Source organism: Dendropsophus ebraccatus, chromosome 4 (assembly GCF_027789765.1).
Source record: "Dendropsophus ebraccatus isolate aDenEbr1 chromosome 4, aDenEbr1.pat, whole genome shotgun sequence".
Classification (NCBI taxonomy): domain Eukaryota; kingdom Metazoa; phylum Chordata; class Amphibia; order Anura; family Hylidae; genus Dendropsophus; species Dendropsophus ebraccatus.
The window spans coordinates 77,448,317-77,475,009 of NC_091457.1; the positions used below are offsets into that span (position 1 = coordinate 77,448,317).

A 26,693-nucleotide genomic window follows, 5' to 3' on the forward strand; every position below is an offset into this window, starting at 1 on the left:
AACCACTAGAGGGCGCACGCCTCTTCTTTACACTGTAGTGCTCACAGGCCTCAGATCCCCGGACTTTCCTGCAGCCTGGTCCCGTCCCGTCTCCGGGTGAGTGGGATGGCTGACGCCGCCGCGGACCCCGACCCGGAGCTGGAACAAATCCGTCTGAAGAGTGTCAGGGAGGAGAAGTTTATCACTGTGCCCGAGAGGGACAGGGTGAGTACGGGCATGGGATCTATACACGCTGCCACACGTGAGGCGTCCTTCCTATAGTGTGTGTGCATATACATCTATATATATATATATATATATATATATATATATATATCTCCACACTTTTCAGTGTCCCTTATACAACACCCTTTGACTACCAGCTGAAGCAGTGTCCCAGTGCAATGAAGTAGAACCTGCCTCTCCACAGCTGTTGTCAGTGCATGATGGGAGTTGTAGTTTAGCACCAGGGATATATTTGGTGCCCTGGCCTCTGTATTATCTGGCCCTGGCCCTATATCCTGGCTGATTTGCTTTCTTTCCCGTTACATCCTCAGCTCGGGCAATGTCGGAGTGTAAAAGAATTTGAAAAGTTAAACCGAATCGGTGAAGGCACCTATGGCATTGTGTGTAAGTATACCTATACTACATGTGACCTGTAAATCTTCTGATGACTAGCATACACCGTTCTATAATCTGCCAGAACATGCAACCCCCCCCCCAAGTGCAGCAGGTATTGCCATTACGTTGTGACCCCTTATTCTGTGGTATGTCTTATCGCTCACATCACTATATTGCTTTTAGATCGCGCCAGAGACACAAGGAACAATGAAATTGTAGCACTGAAGAAAGTTAGGATGGACAAAGAAAAGGACGGTGAGTGATTTATTAGAACAGGGTAATGGGGGTATATCAGTAGAGAGCTTTCAGTAACTGAAAACCAGCTCACTTCTGTCCTGTGTTTACAAGTCAGGCTAGCAGCTTGCTGAGAGATCACTTTGCATGCTCTCTATGTGAGACTATAGACAGGTGAGGGAGAACAAGTTCGGAGGGAAGAGGCAGACAGAAAGACCGCATAGAGGGGGAATTTATCAGCTGCTGTTTTGCCCAAAAATTTTTGCCAGCTTGTGCCTAATATGCTAAGGAACAGCAAACAGAAATGTGCCAAACAAAGCTACATTTTAACATATGGAGAGCAATGTGTGTTAGATGTGTTTTGGGCTAGTGGCCCTTCATGTTTGTTCGTATGTAAGGGTTATGGCTTCCCACAGAGGGACGTAAGATCTAAATCAGCCATGAGCTGGTGTAGTTTTTTTGTTTCATTCTGTGCATCTCTCTACATAAATCCAGCATGATTGTGCACTGGCAGGGGTTTACTTAGGACCAGCATAACTACTGTTCCCTCAGTGGCTCCTCCATGACTGCAAAGTTACCTGATATTATGGGAACACTTTAGGGGACTCTATCAGCAGTTTAGAGCCATGAGCCTTAAGGTCCCCATACACCTTCAATAACTGACATCCCAAACAGTCGTTCGCCCATCGGTTATCTCTCCCATCCACCACCCGTCTCTCCCATACACAGGAACATAGGGCTCGGACGAGCATTCCTGTGTTCTACATGAGGAGGGGACAGGTAAGCCACACGGAGAGCACTCTTGCTGCGGCTTATCTATCTCGAAACAAAGGGGCCGGACAATAATTTTCCATCACACATGGCGCTTATCACCACCAACATCATCTGTTGGTTGATGGTTGGGAGAGCTCCATATTCCTTAGATTGATGCCCTAACCCTCCGCAAGCGGCAGGTATGGCTGACTGCAGTCTTAGATGTATAGGGACCTTTAGGTCTAAAGGGGTAATAATATTTATATATGATACTACTGATCACGCTCCTAAAAGAAAAAAAGCACAGCCATACTTGCTTGCAGGTAAAATCACAGCCGTCTCAGTGTGAGTTGATGGCACAGTTCACTAACCTTGAACCGCTGTGTTGATGTGTTAGTCTGCTGACCTCAGAAGTTAATCATAGTCCAGGAAGTTTGTTACCTGCATATGAAAGGGTCTGTGTAGCCGCTTAGTAGATAGATCCAGATGTTAGATGAATATTCATGAGAAGAGCGCCCCAGCCGTTAGCGTTAATCTCACTCACTAGTAAAGTCCTGGTGTAGGATTCAGAGTTCAGCTACGGAAGCCTGGAAGAAGCAAGATTCCTTCCACACGTTTCGAGGAGTAGCACTCCTCTTTGTCAAGAAGGTCTTGTTGACAAAGAGGAGCGCAACTCCTCAAAACGAGTGGAATCATATTGGCAGTGCATATCATGGTGTACGCACTCCAACAGAAGTGTGTGATATTACCTGGTGTTTTGGTCTTTTATTGTCTACCCTAAAGTACCCTAGTGTACTTTAAAGAGAACCAATCACCTAAAATTCACTATCCCTATTATCAAAGGTCCTCTCTCCCTAAGTCTATCTATGAAGATACAGACTGCCTTTGCAGTCTGTATCTTATTCTTTACCTAATTCTTCCTCTTCTGTGAAGTAATGCCGGGCGCCGCCATCTTGATGACGTCACGCTGGAACGCACCACTGGAACGCAATTGACGTCATCAAGATGGCGGCGGCCAGCATTAATGCACCGGAACAAAGGAGCAGGTAAAGTATAAGATACAGACTGCAAAGGCAGTCTGTATCTTTACGAAGTCTATTTATGAAGATACAGACTGCATTTGCAGTCTGTATCTAATACTTTACCTGCTCCTTTGTTCCGGTGCAGTAATGCCGGCCGCCGCCATCTTGATGACGTCACGTGCGTTCCAGCGGTGCGTTCCAGCGTGACGTCAACAAGATGGCGGCGGCCGCCATTACTGCACCGGAACAAAGGAGCAGGTAAATTATTAGATACAGACTGCAAAAGCAGTCTGTATCTTCATTTTGTCTATTTATAAAGATACAGACTGCCTTTGCAGTCTGTATCTTATACTTTACCTGATCCTCTTGTTCGGTGCAGTAAGGCCGGCGCCGCCATCTTGATTACGCTACTTGCGTTCCACCGCTGGAACGCAAGTGATGTAATCAAGATGGCGGCGCCCGGCCTTCCTCCACCGAACAAGAGGATCAGGTAAAGTATAAGATACAGACTGCAAAGGCAGTCTGTATCTTCATTTTGTCTATTTATGAAGACACAGACTGCCTTTGCAGTCTGTATCTTATACTTAACCTGATCCTCTGGTCCGCTGTAGCATGGTCGGGCGCCGCCATCTTGATTTAGTCTCTTGCGTTCCAGCGGTGGAACGCAAGTGACGTCATTAAGATGGCGGCGCCCGGCCTTGCCGCTCTGCATGACGGGAGCTTCCTGTCTCGCGCCGGCTCTTTTAAAAAGAGCCGGCGCGAGACAGGAAAGTAAAAAGTAAATATTTGAAAAACGCAACAAAAAAAATAATCAATTATATTTACAAATATTAATAAAATAATGAAATACATCTAATTAGGGGAAAAAAAATTTTTGATTATCATCCATGATTGGTTCTCTTTAAGTGACTCTGGTCTTAATAAATACCTCTTTGTCTTTAAACCTGTGTCCTTTTATTGCAGGAATCCCTATTAGCAGTCTTCGAGAGATCACACTGCTTTTAAAGCTCAGACATCCCAACATAGTGGAGCTAAAGGAAGTGGTTGTTGGGAATCATCTAGAGAGGTAAGATGGACTGTGTTAGAGACAAAGTGTCTCTGTGTTTCACAATGAATAATTTGTACACCTGGACCAACTTTCTGGTTATTATTAAGATGTGATTCATGTGTTTTTGCAGCATTTTCTTGGTCATGGGTTACTGTGAACAAGATTTGGCCAGTTTATTGGAAAATATGCAGACTCCATTCTCCGAAGCCCAGGTACTAGCAAAGTTGTGATGGCCTAAGATGGTCACACTTCAAATCATTGTGTTTTATTTAAAGGGATTATCCAAAGTTTACAAGTTATCCTCTATATATGGGATAGGCTTAGCTGATCTGTCTAAATTTGACTGTTGGGACCCTCAGAGATTACAAGAAAGAGGGCCTTTAGTGGATGGAGCCACAATTCTATTAACTCTTTTTGAGACATATTTGGCCGTCTACGGTCCATCCTGGGAATCTGCTGATTGCGGTGGAGGGGGTAGTGTGGGGGGGGATAGTCATCTGACAAGCGCAGCACCATGTGCTGTACATGTTAATTGGAGGCACCTTTCTTGCACACAATACAGTTAAAGGGAACCTGTCACCCCCCGTGCCGGGGTGACAGGCTCCCGACCCCCGTTAGAGCCCCCTATACTCACCTAATCCCGCTGGGTCCCGCTTCTGGAGATGGTCGGGTCACGGAGATCTCAGCCGCTGCAGCCCGGCGCACGCGCTGAGAGATGAGTCCAACGCTCATAGAGAATGACGGAGCGCTGGACTCTCCTGTCATTCTCTATGGGTGTTGGACTCATCTCTCAGCGCGCGCCGGGCTGCAGCGGCTGAGATCTCCGTGACCCGACCGGATCCAGAAGCGGGACCCGGCGGGATTAGGTGAGTATAGGGGGCTCTAACGGGGGGTCGGGAGCCTGTCACCCCGGCAGGGGGGGTGACAGGTTCTCTTTAATTGACCAGTTTGGTTATTTCTGACACCATGGTAACTTGTTTTTGCTCTTTACCCAGGTAAAATGTATATGTTTTCAGCTACTCACTGGTCTTCAATATCTGCATGAAAACTTCATAGTGCATAGGTAATGTTTTTATTTTGGTGCCTCTTAAAGGTGAATTCCACTATCAGTACAGAAATCTCTTTTAGCTTGTTATCACACACTGCGGTTTTTATGGAAAACTGTCACTGCAGTTTATGAGCCCAAACTAAGAGTAAATTTAAATGTAATGGGAAATTATAATGAAGGACTTACTGTTTGATCAAGTCATGGCTTTTGTGAAGCAATATAAAGTTTTGTGAAGAGATTTTTACCAATCTAATTTTGTACATAATTTAATACAAATTTATCTGTTGCATGGTCTAGTGTCTTGTCCACTGATGAGGCACTTCTGGGTCAAATTGAAGGATCTTCTGGTCCACATATCACTGGAACCAGCATTTCTCTTATTACATATTACTCAGACTGATATCAGGTGATGTTCTAACTCGCATATTTAGTTCGGTGGCCAAAAGATGTCTGCTAGCCAACTGGTTAGTATCACTTATGCCCTCAACAGATGATGTACTCAGCCGGGGTAAAAAACATATACATTATAACTAGAGATGAGCGAACCTCGAGCATGCTTGAGTCGATCCGAACCCGAACTTTCGGCATTCGATTAGCGGTGGCTGCTGAAGTTGGATAAAGCCCTAAGGCTATGTGGAAAACATGGATATTGTGATTGGCTGTAACCATGTTTTCCAGACAACCTTAGAGCTTTATCCAAGTTCAGCAGCCCCAGCTAATCAAATGCCGAACGATCGGGTTCGGATCGACTCGAACCCGAACTCGGTTCGCTCATCTCTAATTATAACCAGTTAGAGGTTGCCCGTACAAATTCCACAAAAGGCTTCTTCAAAAAAATAGAAAACCTTTATTTGTAATTTCCTTTCACAAGCAGAAATATGACAGGTGGTCTTGCCATTCAAATATAACAAGTGGTACCTGACTAAGGATGTAGCAGGGACTCTAGGAAAGTTAAAATGATAGAAATAACATGTTCTTATTTTGATAAGGCCCAGGAAGGCAGGCTTGAGTTGCCATTAGCCATGAGCACAGTGGGGGGGGGGGGTATTTTGTTTGTTTGGTATATTTGGATGTTATATCTGAGTAGATTCATGAGATAATATGGCATTTATGATACATTTAAAGCGACTCTGTACCTTCAATCTGACCCCCCCCTCCCAAACCACTTGTAACTTCAGATAGCTGCTTTTAATCCAAGATCTGTCCTGGGGTCCGTTCAGCAGGTGATGCAGTTATTGTCCTAAAAACAACTTTTAACCTTGCAGCTTTGTGCCAAACGGGAGTATCTGTGCCCTAACTTTGCACCCCCCCACCCTCTTCATCATTAGGAATGCCACTGGAACATTTTCTCCTGTCTGAACATTGCACAGGTGCCTTAACGATCCAGCCCACGTTCAGTATTTACACAGCTGATGAATAGTAGGAAATCTACCTGGAGCATTCCTAATGATGAGGAGGGACAGAGAGGTTGTGCCAGCCTAATGCATACACAATCTAAGCCCCAGCTATTGGGCACGGGGCTGCCAGTTTAAAAGTATTTTTTTAGGACAATAACTGCATCACCTGCCAAACGGACCCCAGGACAGATCGTGGATTAAAAGCAGCTATCTGAAGGTACAGGCGGTTTGGGGGGGGGGGGGGGTCAGATTGTGGGTACAGAGTCGCTTTAACCTTAGATATTGTAAGTGGAATGTTAATTCACTGTGTTTATTAACAAATATTTTTTGAAAAATCAATAAAAAGTATATTTAAACAACAAAAAAGGACTTATATTTCTGCTGGATCAACTGCTGTCCTTGGCTCAAAAAATGCAGTTGCAGTGGGTGTGACAGTAGTCTCATGCAGTCAGGGTGCTGTGATCCCTAAAAGGGAGAAGAGATTCTTACATTAAGCCAGGTCTTTGTCCAATTAAAAAATTTGTTACAGGGGATTTCTCACTTGGCCCATTCAGCCCAGCACCACTGTGTTCTGCTCTCACTTCCTGGTTTGGTGGGTGGCACAGGAGGAGTGAGGACGGGAAGCAGTGATGTTCAGCAGAATCTGCTCTGCACCTCTGTGTCTCCCACTAAGATTCCCCCCCCCCCATAGACAAGCCACAAGCCCTAGAGACATGGGTTATCTCAGACACAGAGGCCCGAAAAGTATACTTCCCAGCTTCCGATGTCCCGACCAAGGATGTCAGCAATCCGGCCACCGCTCACAGAGCAGAGAGTGGTGGTCGGTAACCTAGGCAATGAGCAGTGTAAAATAGGGTAAGAGGATAGGGACAAAATGCCATAGAGGGCTGATAACACATTTTTATTTCTTTTTTTTGTTGTTGTTCACATCCCTAACTTAATTGTTTCTCTCTGGGCAGGGATTTGAAGGTCTCCAATCTGCTGATGACAGATAAAGGTTGTGTGAAGATTGGTAAACAAAGATTTTTTTTCTCCTTCCATTTGTGTAAAATATTAAGGTTATTACACATGCTGTAGTTTTATTGACCGACTGCTGTTTGTTTTCCTCAATATTGCAGCTGATTTTGGTCTTGCCCGAGCATACAGTGTTCCTGCAAAACAGATGACTCCAAAAGTAGTGACACTTTGGTGAGTAGCTGTCAGGACAGGTTTATTGTTAGTTAGCCACTTCATTCTGAGGATTGGTGGGGACCCAATAGTGGAATTTCCACCTATTATAAAGCTGTGACATGCCTTAACAATGTTACAACGGTTTTGTGGGAAAATCAGAATCTGAAGGTCATGGATCAGTATTTCTTACATTATAATGAATTTGTTTCTCAGTAGTCAGAATCAGTATTTAAGGGAAACTTTCTGATCATATCTTTGCTGCACATCGCTTATATGCCTTGTGGAGCAAACTGGGTAAGAGGGAAATGTCTAGGCACCATTCTTAATCATCTCCTCTAATATGAAGGCTGAACAGATATTATAATCTCATTTTCCAAAAAATGCAGTGACTAGATATCGACTCTCTAGAGCAAATTTACAGTACAAACAAAAAAACAGTTTGTAAGCTCTGCAATCTACTTATCAGCCTGCTGCTTTTGAAGTCCATGCCGCTCTGTGCTGCTCCACCCCAGGTGCCTGGAAAACCTGGATCCAGTCCTGGGAGAAGTTTACCAGGACTGAATCCAGCTTTTTCAGACACCTGAAGTGGAGCAGCACGGAGCGGCATGGACTTCAAGAGCAGCAGGCTCATAAGCAGATTGCTGAGCTAATGTAGGGTTTCTCTTCGTTTGTACAGTAAACTCGTCTCTAGCAGTGACATTTGTAGAGGCTGATTATCCATTTTTTTTGCAGGTGTTAGGGTACAATTTAAAGTGATGGATGGCCTATCCTCAGGATTCATTGTGTAGTGTCTGTGTCCGCTCAGTACAGCTTATGTCTTAGGTAATTTAGGTAATTGGGTGACAACATTTCGTAATGCAGCGCAAGCATTAAAGGCAAACTATTCACAGGTTAGAAGAATCTAAGCTGCTGTTAAGTTTCTTTTGCGTACAGGGTGCTAGGGATAAAGGCAAGTCTCTTACCTTCATCCTTGGTGCCATTCCTGTGCAGTTAGTAGTTAGATACTTAAGCTTGTTGGACGGCCCCAAAGCACTGATCCGTTTTGGCGGGGCCGATCTGTGGGGTAGTAGTCCTGTCCTCAGTGCTCCAAATCACTTGATTAGCAAAAGGATCTAACTACTAACTGCACAGAAATGGTAAGAAACTTACCTTCATCCTCAGAGCTCTGTGCACAAAAGGGAGCTATCAGCAGGTTAGATTTGTCTTCCCTTTAAACACAGCTTCTTTCACTGTGTAAATATGGGCTCTGCTGAACATCCGCTATTAATGGCCCATCTTGAGACTAAGGGTCCTTTTACAGGAAACGATTATCAGCCATACTTGGCCCATTACCAGCCGTTCCAGATGATAATCGTTTCATGTTATAGCTCATATTGAAAGGTAACGATTAGCCGACAAGCACAATGTTTGCTGATCGTGGTCTTTCAGCATGTTCTAAATACACAATGACAATAGCGACGGCCTCCTGGCCGTAAACTGCTGCTCTCTTCTATTGGGCACCTGGACAATCTAAAGATCAATCAGGGCAGCTCCCCGTGGCCCCCACCGCTCCTCTTCACTCGATGTCTGTGCATGTAATAGCACTAGTAATAGGGCCCTTACTCTAAGAAAACATCTATTATATGTGCAGTTCTATTTGCTTTTCAATCTGTGTCATGTGATCACTGTCCATCCCAATTTCATAAATTGTCGTGTTTGGCTATTGCAGGTATAGGGCCCCTGAGTTGCTCTTAGGAAGCACAACACAGACAACAGCCATTGACATGTGGTAAGAAAAATATTACTATTCAGCATTGTTGTGATGCATGAAATATCGCTTACTTTCAGTTAGTAAGACATTAAAAATTGCATAGATATGTTAAAGTAATAATGTAAAACATAAATAGTAAATCTGCAATTATACTTTTTAGACTTGAATAAGGGATACAGTGAGGAAGTTCATTTATTGTTAAATCCTTTTGTTGTCTAGTAGCCTTAAAGGCCCTATAACACTGGATGATTATCTGCCTTACTTAGGCGATTAGCCACTGTTCAGGCCGATTGTTGCCTTTCAACTTGTGCTATTACACCAAACAATCAGCCTACATGCACAATGCTACTGACTTCAATGGGTCAGCGGTTCTTCCTGCTGCTCCCAGTTCGATGTCTGTATGTGGAATAGCACAGTGCAGCCAGCACAGAATGAGAGAGAAGCAAACGCTGAGCTGAACATCAAACTGTGTAGTATGACCTTGCGTATTGTATTTTCAGGGGATATAATTTGTTTTCCTTGTGTATTCATGGGTTTATGTTTCATTGTCTGGCTACTGGTTGTAGCTTCATCTGATAAGAAAGTATTGTTAGACTTTTACTCCTAGTAGTAACATTGTTATCTACCTTGTAGGGCGGTTGGTTGTATTCTGGCTGAACTGCTGGCTCACAAGCCTTTATTGCCTGGTACCTCAGAGATCCAGCAGATCGATTTAATCATACAACTTTTGGGAACGCCCAGTGAAACTATTTGGCCGGTGTGTATGCTGCTAATGTGGACTTTTATTTCTCACTTGTTTTTTTAATTGGGTGGCACAGAACTTCTTTGGTATACGTTGACAGCTATAAGCCATAGTTAGCAAAGCCAGCACAGCCTACACCTTTCCTCACTTTATTGTACCAATACACTTTAGGCTAAAGTATTAGATAGATGCAGACCGGCACAGCATTATTTTCTGTAACGCTTGTGGGGTGCACTATGTGCTTAGCTGGACTTTATAGTACAGACCAATTAACTTTACGCGTGTGGGGTGCTCAGCTATATCATAGCATTAGAAAAGAAAAAATTCATTAGCTGAGAGATAAGAATAATGCGGCACTCACCACTGTATGCGTGAAAAAAATCAGTGCTTGTTTATTCGTCCAAAACTGGCAGATACATTTTCTTAGCAGGTATCTGCCAGTTTTGGACGAATAAACAAGCACTGATTTTTTTCACGCATACAGTGGTGAGTGCCGCATTATTCTTATCTCTCAGCTAATGGATACACTTTAGGCTAAAGAGTGTGTTGGCTGGCAGCTATTGTCTATATGCATATTGGTGTTTTCACCCCCATTTTGTTAAAGGAAACCATTCACCCCGTGGCCCCAGGCAGAAACTGACATACATTGACATAAAGGTCAATATACTTAGCACATCGCTCCCGGTCCTGTCCCGGATCCCGTTGTTGACACGGAGAAATCTCTGATTCTTCTTCTCGCGCCCATTATGGTAATGAACGCCGCCGGGCCCGAAGTCCAGCCTTCTCCCCGCCCCCGACACTTGATTGACGCCGGGTCTTCTTCCTCCTCGTCTTCTTTCTTCTCGCCAGATCCCGCGCAGGCGCCGTGACGGTTGTTTTCGGCGCATGCGCAGTTCACAATTGAAGCCGCTCCGCAGCTCTACTGTTTACTGCGCGTGCGCCGATTGTCTCAAGCACGTATCCTGTTTATCGCGCAGGCGAAGAAGAGGTGACAAGACCTTCGCAATGGCGCCTGCACGGGAATTCTTTAAAAGACTGAAGACATCAATCAAGTTCCAGGAGGCGTGGATGGGCGGCGACGAGAAGAGGACCTCATGAATAAGTTGGACTCGTCCGTCGTTTCCTATGGACGTTGGACTCGTCTCGGCTCATTACCATAATGGGCGCGAGAAGAAGAATCGGCGATTTCTCCGTGTCAACAACCGGATCCGGGATGGGACCGGGAGCGATGTGGTAATATATTGACCTTTATGTCACTGTATGTCAGTTTCTGCCTGGGGCCACGGGGTGAATGGTTCCCTTTAACAGAACCTGTAATCACATGAGGAAAAAAAAAATACTCTAGAGAAAAATACCCTTTAGTAAGCTACAATAAAATAGAAACAGTTTGAGGTGTTCCCCTTCTCGATCCCCTATTTCTCCAGGCTGTGCTACCTCTGCTCCTGTCAAAGAAAACCGCCCCCCCATCTTACTGCTGGCCCGAAACCCAACATCAGATCAATCATAGCCTGAACAGGAGAAAGGGGAGAGGGTTGCTCATACTAACAGCTATGTACCTGCTAAGATTAGTGATGGTCACAGTGCAACTTTTTTAGGGGCTCCAGAACTATGGCTCCTGGCTCCCCCTTCCACTCCATGTTAGCTGTCGGCCTCACAGCTATACAGATGCTATTGAAAATAGAAACCCCCAGTTGCAAAGGGTTAAGGCCCTATTCCACGGAACGATTATCTTTCGTATTCGGCCGATATCGGCCGCTACGGACGATAATCATCCCGTGGAATAGAGTGCAACGATCAGCCGACATCGTTCATGTCGGCTGATCGTTGCAGTCGCTTGTTTTTCAACATGTTGAAAAACAAGCGACTCATATAGCAGCGATCTGCTGCCGTCGCTCCATTGAATAGGAGCATCGGCAGCAGACGCTGCTATATCCTATGGGCTGCCCGGACGATCAGCGATCACCCGGGCAGCTCCCCGCCGCCCCCTCCCGCACTCACCCGCTCGCTGCTGCCGCGATGAATAGCGGTGGCAGCGAGCGGGGAACGAGGAGCAAACGAGCGCTGATAGCGCTCGTTTGCTCCTCTAACGACCTGTGTAATAGGCCCATTATCCAGCGCTACAAAAACTTGGCCACTTTCTTCCAGAGACAGCACCACTCTTGTCTCCAGTTTGGGCGGGGTTTTGCTGCTCAGTTCCATTGACATGAATGGAGCTTAATTGCAAACCGCACCTGAACTGGAGACAAGAGTCGTGTGGTCTCTGAAAAAAGTGGCCATGTTTTTGTAGCACTGGGTAACCACTTAAATGTTTTTAACATTATTAAAAATGTGTTAACTATTTAACTATTAAGTGTAACTATTTAACATATTAATTAGAGATGAGCGAACCGTTCGGTATTTGGTTAGTGGTGGCTGCTGAAGTTGGATAAAGCTCTAAGGTTGTCTGGAAAACATGGATACAGCCAATGACTATATCCATGTTTTCTACATAGCCTTAGGGCTTTATCCAACTTCATCAGCCCCCGCTAATCAAATGCCGAACGTTCGGGTTCGGATGGACTCGAGCATGCTTGAGGTTCGCTCATCTCTAATATTAATGTAATAAAATAAAGATAACTTTTGGTACATTTCTTTTAGAAGTAATTTACAGTTTTGTATAACTTCCTGACACCAGTTTATTTGAAAACATTTTTTTTCTCCAGAGTACCCCTTTAGTAAGAGCAATTTACATTTCTGCAAACTCTCAGTGAGGTCTGTTCTCATTCAGAGTTTTGCTATGGGCTCTCATGGTTTCCTAGTATGGTCTAGTAATTAAATGTTTAGCATGCTGTATAATTTTCATATGTTGTTTTTGTCATGTATGATAAAATGATTAATATTCTTTTCAGGGTTTCTCGAAGTTGCCTCTAGTCGGTCAGTACACAGTACGCAAGCAGCCATACAACAACCTAAAGCATAAGTTTCCCTGGCTTTCTGAAGCTGGCCTCCGACTTCTCAATTTCTTATTTATGTATGATCCTAAAAAGAGGTAAGAGAGAAAGCTACACGAATAGACTTACTCTGAATTCTTCTTAATCAATGTTCACACGTTGAATGGAAAAACCATAATAACGTTAGTGCTGGATTACAATAGACCACTTTGGCCGTAGTGGGGTCTGTCATTGTACACACACAAAAAAAGTAGCATGCTGCAAAAAGGATCCTGGTAACACTGATGTAAACATAGCTTTGTATCATAAATGCATTATTACAGGGGTAGTTATTAATGGAATAAATGTGCTGCTTTATAGCCTATTTTTTTTTAACCATACACTGTTTTACAGCATAGATTGGCCAATTTTACTGTGTATGAACATAACCTTAGACAAAATACTGACTGACCTTTTGTTGCTACCCTCCTGTCAGAGCTACAGCAGAAGACAGCCTGGCAAGTTCTTATTTCAAGGAGAAACCTTTACGTAAGTCTTTTATGTTTTCTCTGATTTAATGTATTTCTTACCTTGTCAGATCGCATAATAACACTGCCTGCCTTGGCATTTAGGCTCTTTTAGGCTTCTCCAATCTTATGTAAGTAAATCTTAATCACTTAATAGGTTCTACAGTTCTCAAATATATTTATGTTTCACCATTTTCATGGTCTTGCTTTCTATCCGTGAAATATTTTTACCTAGATCCAGGGGGTGGAAACCCCTTGAACAGCTAGGAATTAGCTTCATTGTAGACAGTCCTCTGTGTACTAAGTACCTGGACCTGTGTGATCCATTGTAACAAACTGTTTAGCTCACTGTCCACCTGACTGGATATAATTGTAGCAATTTGTATTCTTTGAGAACTATTAGGCTATGTTCTCACATCCAGGATCTGCTAACATGGCTCAGTACACTGTATATACATGATTGAAAAGTCTGCCAAAAAACAAATTGAAATCCTGCTATGAAGACTACTGAATTAGAAAGGTATGCATGCAAATCTGGTGATCAGTCTGAGGAAGAAATCTAAACTTATGGATTTCTTTAGCAGATTCTTCAGAGAACCCATGTTTTGTAAATAAATAAGGCCTTAACCTCTTAAGGACATAGGACGTACCGGTACGTCCTATGTCCTCACTTGCGCGGCCCCGCTTTGAAGTGCCGCGATCCCGGGTGCCGCGTGTAGCCCGGGACCGCCGCTATTAGCGGGCACGGTCTGATCGCCGTGCCCGCTAATTAGCTAATCGGAGGCAGCTGTCAAAGTTGACAGCTGCCTCCGATTACCGGAGGCAACGTTTCCCTGGTGTCTAGTGGGGGAGATCGCTCCTCCGGGACCTTGTCCCGGAGGAGCGATCTCCGTTACTGATGCCGGCCGGGGACGCGTCCAAGATGGCGCCGTCCTCGGCTCGGCACTCGTTCGTTTTCGGCTGCAGCAGCCGAAAGCAAACGAGTGCCGATCTCATGGATCTCTGCAGCATATCTATGCTGCAGAGATCTCAATGAGAGATCCAAGTGTATATACTAGAAGTCCCCTAGGGGGGCTTCTAGTATATGTGTAAAAAAAAAAAAAAAAAAGTGTTGTTAATAGTAAAAAGCCCCCTCCCCTAATAAAAGTCTGAATCACCCCCCTTTTCCCAGGTTTTAAATAAAAGTAAACAAATAAATAAATAAACATGTTTGCTATCGCCGCGTGCGTAATCGCCCGAACTATTAATTAATCACATTCCTGATCTCGCACGGTAAACGGCGTCAGCGCAAAAAAATCCCAAAGTGCAAAATTGCGCATTTTTGGTCGCATCAAATCCAGAAAAAATTTAATAAAAAGCGATCAAAAAGACGTATATGGGCAATCAAGGTACCGATAGAAAGATCAAATCATGGCGCAAAAAATGACACCTCGCACAGCCCCATAGACCAAAGGATAAAAGCGCTATAAGCCTGGGAATGGAGCGATTTTAAGGAACGTATATTGGTTAACAACGGTTTGAATTTTTTACAGGCCATCAGATACAATATAAGTTATACATGTTATATATCGTTTTAATCGTAACGACTTGAGGAACATGCATAACAAGTCAGTTTTACCCCAGGGTGAATGGCGTAAAAACACATTTCCCCCAAATAAAAGAAATGCGTTTTTTTTTTTTCAATTTCACCACACTTTGAATTTTTTTCTGGTTTCGCAGTGTACTTTATGCAAAAATTCAGCCTGTAATTGCAAAGTACAATTAGTGACGCAAAAAATAAGGGGTCATGTGGGTTTCTAGGTGGAAAAATGCAAGTGCTATGACCTTTTAAACACAAGGAGGAAAAACCGAAAACGTAAAAACGAAAATGGGCCATGTCCTTAACCCCTAGACGACCCTGGACGTAGGGTTACGTCATGGAAGTCTGTCCCCAGACGACCCATGACGTAACCTTACGTCACGGGTGTTATTCCCGCTATGAAGCGCGCTCCGGAGCGGAGCGCGCTTCATAGGAGGTGGGGGCCGGCTGCAGTGAGCAGCCGGGACCTCACCGGCAATGACACGCTGCAGCGATCGCGCTGCCGCGTGTCATTAACCCCTTAAACGCCGCGATCACGGCGCGACCGCGGCGTTTAAGTGTAAGTGACAGGGGGAGTCCCCTGTCACTTACCGATCGGGACCCCCGCAGTGTGACTGCGGGGGTCCCGATCGGTATAACGGACTGCTGGAGGTCTCTTACCTGTCTCCATGCGGTCCGATCGGCGCTCTGCTACTCTAAGCCTGCACAGGCAGGCTCAATGAGCAGAGCGCCGATAACACTGATCAATGCTGTGCCTATGGCATAGCATTCATCAGTGTAAAAATCAAACTAATCTATGTACAAGTCCCCCAAAGGGACTTCAAATGTGTAAAAAAAAAAAAGTTAAAAACACTAACACACTACCCCAAAACCCCTCCCCCAATAAAAGTTGAAATCACCCCCCTTTCCCATTATATAAATAAAACATATAAAAATAAATAAATAGATAAACATATAATATACCGTAGCGTGCGTAATTGTCCGATCTATTAAAATATAACAAGTGTCATTGCGAACGGTAAACGGCGTACACGAAAAGAGGGGAAAAAGTGCGCGGATTACCGATTTTATGTTACATTATATATATAAAAAAATTAATAAAAAGTGATCAAAACGTCCGATCTTCACAAATATGGTATTAATAAAAACTAGAGATCATGGCGGAAAAAATGACACCCCATACAGCCCCGTAGGTGAAAAAATAAAACCGTTATAAGCGTCACAATAGTCCCATTTTATTTATAATTAATTGCCAAAAAAAAGGATTTCATTTAAAAAAAATATATAACATTAGAGAATCTGTGTAAACCTGCATATGGTTGTGTTCGGACTGACCTATAGAATAATAGTGTCATGTCGCTGTTACCATATAGTGCATAACGTAGACACAGGAACCCCCCAAACGTTACCATATTGCATTCTTTTTTGCGATTTCATCAATTTATATCTTCATAAATAATATATTTGGAATTCCATCATACATGTTATGGTAAAATGAAAGACGCCATTACACAGTACAACTATTCCTGTAACAAATAAGCCCTTACATGGCCTGTAGATAAAAAACTGAGAGTGCTAGAGCTCTTAGGAGGGGAGGAGGGAAAAACGGAAACACTAAGATCAAAATTTGCGCGGTCCACTGGGTCATTTTGGGCCTGGTCCTCAAAGGGTTAAAGGGTTAAAGTGTCACTGTCGTGAATTTTTTTTTTGCAGAAATCAATAGTCCAGGCGATTTTAAGAAACTTTGTAATTGGGTTTATTATCCGAAAAATGCATTTTTATCATGAAAAAGCAGTTTGAAGCTCTCCCCCCTGTCTTCATTGTTCTCCTATGGAGAGAGCTAAAGAAAAGACCAAAACAGGACAACAAAGAGTTAATCTACAAATCCCTCACGGGATATCTCCTGTGACAGTCACCAGTGACCTGTCTGTGCTCGGATTACAGCTGTCACCCAGCTCTGTGCCTGTAATCCTCTGTTATCTGCTTTCTGCTGCCGGCTAACTCCCTCCTTCCTCCTCCCCCCTCCCCTCTCCCTAGAACAGACAGGGTACGTCTCCTGCAACAAGTCACAATTTTCAGATTTTTCAGAGTGGATGAAAAAGAGGAAGGAGGGGGGGACCTGGGAAAAGGCTTTTTACATGCAGATAATGGCAGATTTGGCTAATAAACCCAATTACAAAGTTTCTTAAAATCGCCTGGACTATTGATTTCAGCAAAAAAAAAAAATAAATAAATACGACAGTGACTCTTTAAGGGCCAGTTGCAAGGGGTGATTATGTGCCAAGCAGGCTAATAAGTGCTCCATGAAAATTACTCAGGGATGAGCTGACAATTGTTGGGATCATGTGGCCTGAAAAATCATTCAAAGGCAGTCTTACACGGCACGATAATCCGCGGTTGGCCAACCTGTCAGTTCAGTGCTCGCTTCCCTCGATTGATGTCAGCAGCAGTCTGCACTGCCGCTCCTTTTACACACCATTTTTACAATTGTTCTTATACTAGAGTACACAAACTATGATAATTATGATCGTAATTGCGTTTGTAACTAACCACTATTGTTCAGTGTATTATGGTAAAGAATTATTTCATGTTGTTCGCAAAAGAGCTCGTTCATTGTTAACCGGAGAAAACAAATAATCGCTTCTTCTAATAGAACCCTAAGTCTGGTGGAACTTAATCCTAATAGGTCTACAAAGACCCTCCCTGTCACCGTGGGGTAGGTTGGGGGGGCGGTAATCATACAGTATATTGTGTTTTATCTTCTATGTGACCACCTGTTGTTAAAGGCATTTAATGGGTGATGTTTCCCTTCAAGCCAAAGTGTATTACAAGTTGCCAAACCTTTTATTGTACAATGGTTGGAGCACAATGTACTTGCAAACTCCAGGAAAAGGAAAACATGGGTTAAGCCTGTGAAATGCATTGGCACATTGCAGACATGCTGCCAAAGTCCAGTCATCCAATTATACTTGGAAAGTTGCCACCCAATCATGAAGCCCTTGTTCAGGCTTGGTAAGCAAGCCTCTATGTACCATTCTGTGCAATGGACAGTGGGACCGTGTCACCTAGGTGGGGCTTCACGGCAGTTGGGACCTCTGGCAGTGGCTTATTTCGACAAGAACATAGGGGGAAGCATTGATTTTCCATCATGCCTGACCCTTCTCTCCACCAACATTATCTGTCGGTGGAGTCTCTAGAGAGCCCTTTATATTTTCTACCTTTGTTGGCGGAACCCACTGCAAGTGTTAAAAGTATATGGGGGACCTTTACACACAGCATAAACTCACTTACCAGCAAGCTCTAAAACAACATTGATTCAGGACATTTGTGGTTGTGACAATGACAACATTATCTTAAAGAGGTATATAACTGTTTTGTTTAATTCTGCATAGGCTGGTTGTAACCACCCAAAACAAACAAAAAAAAAAATTGCATTCCTCATTTCCCTATCACCACCAATGGAGCCTGGTCAAGCTGCGCAGTACATCCTTGTATCCGTGCCAGCACCTGTCTGTTCAGATGATCACTGGCAGGACGGTGCTTTTAAAAAAAAAAAAAAATCTTTATTAACCCCTTAACGACATCGGGCGTAAACTTACGCCCTCGCGCCCTGGTACTTGGCGCATCAGGGCGTAAATTTACGCCCGATGTTTCCCCGATCGCTGCGTGTTCACACACAGCGGTCGGGGAAGATGGCCTGCTATAAATCATAGCAGGCCATCTTAGCTTCAAGGCACGGGGGGTGGTTAACACCCCCCGTGCTTACGATCGCCGCTATAGGCTGATCAATTCAGATCAGCCAATAGCGGCGATCGGAACCTTTCCGGGTCATCGATGACCCGGAAAAAAATGGCGGTCGGTGCTGTCCGAGGACGGCACCGACCGCCATTACTGTAAAAAGTAATGGTGATCGCCGTGCCACCGGCCCGATCGCCGTGAACGGCCGGCCGGCCGTTCACGGCGATCGGGCCGGTGGCACGGCGATCAGAGTCCCACAAAATAGTAAATACCTGCCCTGGACCCCTCAGCTAGGTAGCCGAGGGGTCCAGAGCAGGTATTTGTACATTACTCACCTGTCCCGGGCTCCTGATCGGCGTCTTCCGGGTTCGTGGCGTCCTCGTCTTCGTTCGGGTCTTCGGCTTCTTCCGTGACGTCACGTTCGGCTTCTCTCGGCTATTTTCGGCTCCAGCGTCGGCTTTTTCCGTATTTTGCGCTCTGCTGCCCTCTAGCGGCTAATATATGTGTAATACACTTATCAGCAGCTACAGGGATGTTCAGAATGTAGAAAGTTTTTTTTTTTTTTTTTTTTTTCTATTTTCCGCACCCTATCGCCGCTGAGTGTTGATCAGCATCGCACGAAAGTGCGCTGCTAATCAGCAACTCCTCCTTTTTGGCGTAGGGTGTTTTTTTTCTATATTCTACTGCCACAGTCTGCTAATAAGTGCCGCATATAAGTGCGGCATTTATCAGCAACTCCTTTGTTGGCGTAGGTTTTTTTTTTATACTTACTGTAAAAAAAACACGTAAAAAACACTACATTACACCACACTACATTGAATAAAGTTTGACACTACACCACTACATACCCCATATACCAATCCCCGTATAAAGATGGCCCCGAGGGTGTTTTCGGTGTCAGAGGGATACGTTATTATTGCCTCCGACACCAAAACAGCCAGTGAGGATGAATGGAGGGGATCCTTCTTTCCTCCATTCATCCTCATCCTCCTCATCATCCAGTGACGTGTCTGGGGGGTAGCGTAGTGTACGCTGCCCCCCAGACACGTCTTTTCCGCCAGTACCGTCCCAATAAGAGATGACGGTATGGTGTGAAATTCTACAAACTCTGTGAGGGTATCTCAGGGTACACTTACAGATTTAAGGTACGTGCACACTGCGGAATGGCGAAGGATAACCCTTTGTGCATTCCGCAGCTGGCACCCGCCGGCGGACTGATGCGGGCGCATGTCTCTACCCGTGTCATAGACTCCATTCTATGCACGGGCGGAATCCGTCGTCCATCCAAAGAATGAACACGTTGGACAGAGAGTGGAATCCGCCCGTGCATAGAATGGAGTCTATGACACGTGTGGAGACATGCGCCTGCATCAGTCCGCCGGTGGGTGCCAGCTGCGGAATGCACGAAGGGTTATCTGTCGCGATTCCGCAGTGTGCATGTACCCTTAGAATGTATGTAGGAAGGGACACCCAAATGCAGCCCCCAGATGGCCCTTCCCCCCCCCCCCATCCTCGGAACAAGTGGGAAGATCGTCCGGGAACTGATCTTCCCACTGCTGGATAAAGGTTACCACCTGTACGGGGATAACTTTTATACCAGCACCCCCTCTTCGGGTCCCTCGCTGCCCGAGCTACTGTAGCTTGCGGCACGATATGAAAATATCAGAAGTAGTAATAGCGCCCTAATATTTAGCAGCCATGGAGCGGACCCAGCGCTTCTGGATATGAAGGACCCCGTATCGCACCAGGACAACATTTTCCAGGTGACGTCCCCCACACTGGAAAACAGGAGACCCCAGAAGAAGTGCAGAGTGTGGTGTAACAGGGGGATCAGGAAGGACACCATTTTCCAGTGTGACACCTGTCCTGATCCCCCCGGCCTTTGCATACTGGATCGCTCCAAGGCGCACCACACGTCATTGGAGTTCTACATTATCTAAATTCTGTCCCTTATTCCTATTTCAGGGGTCACGTTGATCCAGGGATTATTCTGATCGCCATTATGGAGTCGGGAAGGAATTTTTCCCCTGTGATGCTGCTACTGTTGTCTGCCTCACGAGGGTTTTTTGCCTTCCTCTGGATCAACACAGGTTGAATTTGATGGACACCTGTCATTTCCAACCTTATAAACTAATAATTGGCCTAATACCCCCAAATAAATTAGAATTGTCCCTTTTCCCCAGCTAAGTAGGTATGGCCGCCATTCCCATTAGAGGATGCCATGATGCAATTACAAAGCCTCTGTGCGGCCAGGACAGTAGAAACCCCCCACAAGTGACCCCATTCTGGAAACTACACCCCATAAGGAATCTAACAAGTGGGGCAGCGGGGATATGGCCCCCTGGTGACGGCCACATTTGGGACGTGAAAATGAAAAAAATTGTATTTTTTATTTTCTCGGCACATGTTCTACGTAAGTGCCCGTCACCAGTGGGGTCCATATGCTCACTGCACCCCTTGTTAGATTCCTTATGGGGTGTAGTTTCCAGAATGGAGTCACTTGTCGGGGGTTTCTACTGTCCTGGCAGCACAGGAGCTTTGTAATTGCGACGTGGCCTCCATCCTCCATTCCAGCCTCTAAATGGCGCTCTGTCCCTTTGGTGACTTGCCCTGTGCCCATATGGCACATTATGCCCACATGTGGGGTATTTTCGTACTCAGGGGACACTACCCTACACGTTTTGTGTTCATTTTCTTTTTTAACCCCTTGTGGAAATGGAAAAAAATCAAGGCTAGACCAACATTTAGTGTAATTTTTGTAAACTTTTTACTCTAAATCATTAATCTTGTCATGATTTTTTCATTTTCACAAGGGGTTAAAAGATAAAAAAAAACATTTAATATGTAGAGCAATTTCGCCTGAGTAGGGAAAAACCCCACATGTGGACATAAAGCGCCATGCGGGTGCAGGGTAAACCTCCAAAGGGAAGGAGCGCCATTTGGTTTTTGAAGGCTGGATTTGGATGGAATGGATTTCGAGGGGCCATGTTGCATTCAAAAGGCCCCTGTGTTGCCAAGACAGTTGAAACCCCCCACAAGTGACCCCATTATGGAAACTGCACCCCTCAAGGAATGTAACAAGGGGTGTAGTGAGCATATGGACCCCACTGGTGACGGACACGAATGTGGAACAATGTGGCATGAAAATGAAATATTACATTTTTTACACTATAATGTTGGTTTAGCCTTGAATTTATCATTTTCACAAGGGGTTAAAAGAGGGAAAAAAAACTAAATGTGTAGAGCAATTTCCCCCGAGTCCGTAAATACCCCACATGTGGACATAAAGCGCCGTGCGGGTGCAGGGCAAGCCTCCGAAGGGAAGGAGCGCCATTTCGTTTTTGAAGGCTGGATTTGGATGGAATGTATTTTGAGGGGCCATGTTGCATTCAAAAGGCCTCTGTGTTGCCAAGACAGTTGAAACCCCCCACAAGTGACCCCATTATGGAAACTACACCCCTCAAGGAATGTAACAAGGGGTGTAGTGAGCATATGGACCCCACTGGTGACGGGCACAAATGTGGAACAATGTGGCGTGAAAATGAAATATTACATTTTTTACACTATAATGTTGGTTTAGCCTTGAATTTATCATTTTCACAAGGGGTTAAAAGAGAAAAAAACACACAATATGTGTAGAGCAATTTCCCCCGTTTCCGTAAATACCCCACATGTGGACATAAAGCGCCATGTGGATGCAGGGCAAGCCTCCGAAGGGAAGGAGCGCCATTTGGATTTTGGAGGTTGGATTTGGCTAGAATGGATGATGAACGCCATGTCGCATTTACAGAGCCCTCGTGCTGCCAAAACACTGGAAACTCCCCACAAGTGACCCCATTCTGGAAACTGCACCCCTCAAGGAATCTAACAAGGGGTGCAGTGAGGATATGGACCCCTTGATGACGGGCACATTTGTGCCATGAAAGTGAAAAAATGAAATTTTTCCCTTTCACGTCACATTGTTCCACATTTGTGCCCGTCACCAGTGGGGTCTATATGCTCACTGAACCCCTTGTTAGATTCCTTGAGCGGTGTAGTTTCCAGAATGGAGTCACTTGTGGGGGGTTTCCAGTGTCTTGGCAGCACGAGGGCTCTGTAAATGCGACATGGCGCTTGAAATCCTTTTCAGTGAAATTCAGCTTCCAAAAGCCAATTGGCGCTCCTTCCCTTTGGAGGCTCGTCCTGCGCCCCCTTGGCACTCTATCGCCACATGTGGGGTATTTCCGTACTCGGGAGAAACTGCGCTACACATTTTTTGTCTTTTTTTGCCTCTTATCCCTTTAAGAAAATGAAAAATTGAAGGCTAGAACAACGTTTTAGTGTAAAAAATAAATTTTTCTTTTTTTCACGCCATATTGTTCGGAAAATCTGTGAAGCACCTGTGGGGTCCAGATGCTCACCGCACCCCTTGTTACATTCCTTGAGGGGTGTAGTTTTCTAAATGGTGTCCCTTTAGGGGTGTTTTTTAGGTTTTGGCACCCCAGAGCCTCTGCCAACCTGAAGTGGTACAGTCAGAAATGACCAAATATAACGGAGGCATTAAAATTCACTAGGCGCTCCTTTATATCTGAGGCTTGTGGTTGCGTCAAATAGCGCAATAGGGTCACATATGGGGTATTTCTATAAACTGCAGAAACGGGACAATAATTATTGGGGTGCATTTCTCAGGTAATAGGTTTATAATTATGAAAAATATTGGATTACAATAAAATCTCTGCACAGAAAATTAAAATTTTCAAATTCCTTACACACTTAGCTTTTATTTCTGTGACTCCCCTAAAGGGTTAAAACACTTTCTGGATATGCTTTTGCAGAGTTTGGGGGGTGCAGTTTCTAAAATGGGGTGCTTTGTGGGGCTTTCTAACATACAGGCCCCTCAAATACACTTTAAGGCTGGGTTCACACACTGTATACTTCAGGCAGTATTTGGTCCTCAAGTCAGGTCCTCATAGCAACCAAAACCAGGAGTTGATTGAAAACACAGAAAGGCTCTGTTCACACAATGTTGAAATTGAGTGGATGGCCGCCATATAACAGTAAATAACTGCCATTATTTCAATATAACAGCAGTTGTTTTAAAATAACAGCAAAAATTTGCCATTAAATGACGGCCATCCACTCAATTACAACATTATGTGAACATAGCCTTTCTGTGTTTTCAATCCACTCCTGGTTTTGGTTGCTATACAGCCTCACAAATACAGCCTCAAATATACATAGTGTGAACCCAGCCTTAGGGTATAAACCCACACACTGTATACGCAGCGTATTTACTGCTGCGATACGCAGCAAACACGCAGCAAATACGCAGCAAATACGCAGCAGATTAGATCTAAATAACTGAACACAGCATCAAATCTGTACCAACAAATCTGCTGCGTATTTGTTGCGTATCTGCTGCGTATACGGTGTGTGGGTTTGTACCCTTAACCTGAACAGGTCCCTAAAAATATCTGATTTTGAAATTTTACTGAAAATTTGGAAATTTGCTGCTAATGTTTTAAGCTTCCTATTGTCTAAAAAAAGAAAGCTAGTTTAATAAATACCGCCAACATAAAGTAGACATGTTGCTAATGCTATTTAATATATAATTTATGTGGTATAACCACTTTCTGTATGCGCAAAAAAGTTTCAAAGTTGGAAAAATGCATTTTTTCTCATTTTTTCACATTATTTGGGTTTTTTTCATAAAGATTTGTTATGAGTATCGACTCCAATTTACCAGAAATGTAAAGTACAATATGTCACGAGAAAACAATCTCAGAATCAGCCGGATAGGTAAAAGCATCCCGAAGTTATTAATGAATAAAGTGACACTGGTCATATTCATAAAATTTGTCTCTGTCATTAAGGCCATTTCAGGCTCTGTCCTTAAGGGGTTAGTCTTTATTAAAAAAAATAAAAAATCTGTATGGAATACCCCTTTACGCCACTTGATTTACTTTCCTCAATTATCATTACATACTGTATTTTATTGATGCAAAACGTCTTTTATTCTAGACCCATTAATGATGATATTAGGAAACTTGACTAGCAATAATAAAATATTTTCTGTGCAGCCTGTGAGCCACAGCTGATGCCGACCTTTCCACATCACCGCAACAAGAGAGTGACCAGCTCTGGGACAGAGAACCAAGCAAAGCGTTGCAAACCGTGACCTATTGATGTGAAGTTGAAGAATTGCAAAACGCAGATGAGCTAGCATGTTGACATGCTACCGTACATATGGCTCACTTTGTGAAATGTTGGATGGGTATCCAGTTGACACATCTTAAAGGGAACCTGTCACCCCCCGTGCCGGGGTGACAGGCTCCCGACCCCCCGTTAGAGACCCCTATACTTACCTCATCCCGCCGGGTCCCGCTTCTGGATTCGGTCGGGTCCCGGAGATCTCAGCCGCTGCAGCCCGGCGCGCGCGCTGAGAGATGAGTCCAACACCCATAGAGAATGACAGGAGAGTCCATCGCTCCGTCATTCTCTATGAGCGTTGGACTCATCTGTCAGCGCGCGCGCCGGGCTGCAGCGGCTGAGATCTCCGGGACCCGACCGAATCCAGAAGCGGGACCCGGCGGGATGAGGTAAGTATAGGGGTCTCTAACGGGGGGTCGGGAGCCTGTCACCCCGGCACGGGGGGTGACAGGTTCCCTTTAAAGCTCAGAGGGACAGCTGGGTAGGATTATGGATTCTAAAGATGGTATGACTAAGCAAACCCCTAAGGAACAGTACAAGAAGAAGATGATCTATGACAGTGAAGGCTGTAATAACTTCAGAACCCAAAAAGGTGTTTTGTGGTAGGCTTTTTGTTTGTTTTGTTGAATACAGCTTTATTTTGTTTTTAATCTTCATTTTCCCATTGTTGCTGATTGTATTAGACTTATGAAAGAGCATCAACAGGAACAGGTAGATTTTTACCAATCCTGATCTTGTACCAATCCTTCTGTAATGCAGTACAGCAGGTAACTGTATAATGCCTAAAATAAATGTATTGTTATTGCCCGCACATCCCCTGTTTAGACAGATGTGTGGCCAATACAATGATTTTACAGCTGTGCAAAAGATCCAAGCAGCTGACAAGCGGGTGTTTACTCGTTCAGCGGCTGATCACTGGCCCTTTTACACAGCCAGATTATCGGGTTAACGCGTGTTTTCCTAGGAACGTGTAATCGTCTCATGTAAAATGTAAAGAGAAGCTGGAGACAATACTACATGGAAAATGATGGAACTGCACAGCTTCATGTCAGGTGTAAACCAAGCAAACTGAAGCCAATACAATTTGGGGTGATAATTTTATTTAAAAATAATGTTGAAATCAGAAAACATTCTGTTGAGTAGATCATAAGTAATGCATAGCAACATTTATTAGAATGCAGCAGGCTCACATGGTCAAATATAATTTTTATTATTTTTTATTAAGTTTTTGCAGCATACAGGACAACAGAATATGAACTACAGGTTTAAGTTCCAAAAGTAAGGCCATAATATGCACATTTACAATACCATGACAAGTTTAGAAATTCTTGTATGAAAATGCTTTAAATATTAAAGGCTATGGACACCATATTTTTTTTTTTATTCTTAATTTTCTTACTAAATGCAAAACTCCTCATTGCTGTCTGGCCCATTGAGTATGGCATAGATTATGCAATACACTGCATGGCCGTGTGCTTTCTTTGAGGAAAGAAGAGGTAAACCAAATCTAGGCAGCTCTGGCCCCTGGCCTATTCCTCCCAGAACAATAGGACTGCACGTTAAAATCCATTAAAGTACCACTGTCGTTACAAAAAACCTTTGACATGTCGTAGGAACATTGCAATAGAAAGAAAGTCCAACAGAACCTTTATGGAAAAGGCTTCCAAATGGCTATTCAGTGATGAGGTGGGTTGCACACTGGAAAGGCCACTATCCTTGTAGTAGGCACTGCAGACTTAAAGAAAAAGGGTTCCTACAGCATCTATATTGAGGCAAACATAAATTTACTCACATGTCAGGGTACAGGGGTGCAACGTTTCGACCCAGGATAGGGTCTTGACATGAGAATAAATTCACGTTTGCTTCAATACGGATACTGTAGGAACCCTTTTTCGTACTGATCAGGAGAACAAGCTGAGAGAAGACACGCTGCAGTACATTCATTTTCCATACATTCATTCAGTTAGAAAAAAGAGTTGGGCTCCAT

General features: G+C 44.2%; 1 protein-coding gene across 1 annotated transcript; it reads left to right on the forward strand.

Moving 5' to 3' along the window:
* The first annotated feature begins 89 nt into the window (after positions 1-89).
* Positions 90-24,784, forward strand: CDK10 (cyclin dependent kinase 10). Its single transcript, XM_069968514.1, has 13 exons — positions 90-204; positions 537-609; positions 784-855; positions 3,573-3,675; positions 3,788-3,869; positions 4,653-4,720; positions 7,062-7,114; positions 7,221-7,290; positions 8,981-9,040; positions 9,656-9,779; positions 12,653-12,792; positions 13,170-13,222; positions 24,577-24,784. Exons 1-13 carry the CDS (start codon positions 106-108, stop codon positions 24,672-24,674), a joined length of 1,095 nt encoding a protein of 364 aa, XP_069824615.1. The 5' UTR covers positions 90-105; the 3' UTR covers positions 24,675-24,784.
* The last annotated feature ends 1,909 nt before the right edge of the window (positions 24,785-26,693 follow it).

Coding starts and splice junctions, on each gene's coding strand:
- CDK10 (XM_069968514.1), top strand. CDS start 106: ATGGCTGACGCCGCCGCGGACCCCGACCCGGAGCTGGAACAAATCCGT. Junction 7,115..7,220: donor TAAAGGTTGTGTGAAGATTG/GTAAACAAAGAT, acceptor TCAATATTGCAG/CTGATTTTGGTCTTGCCCGA. Junction 9,780..12,652: donor CCAGTGAAACTATTTGGCCG/GTGTGTATGCTG, acceptor TATTCTTTTCAG/GGTTTCTCGAAGTTGCCTCT.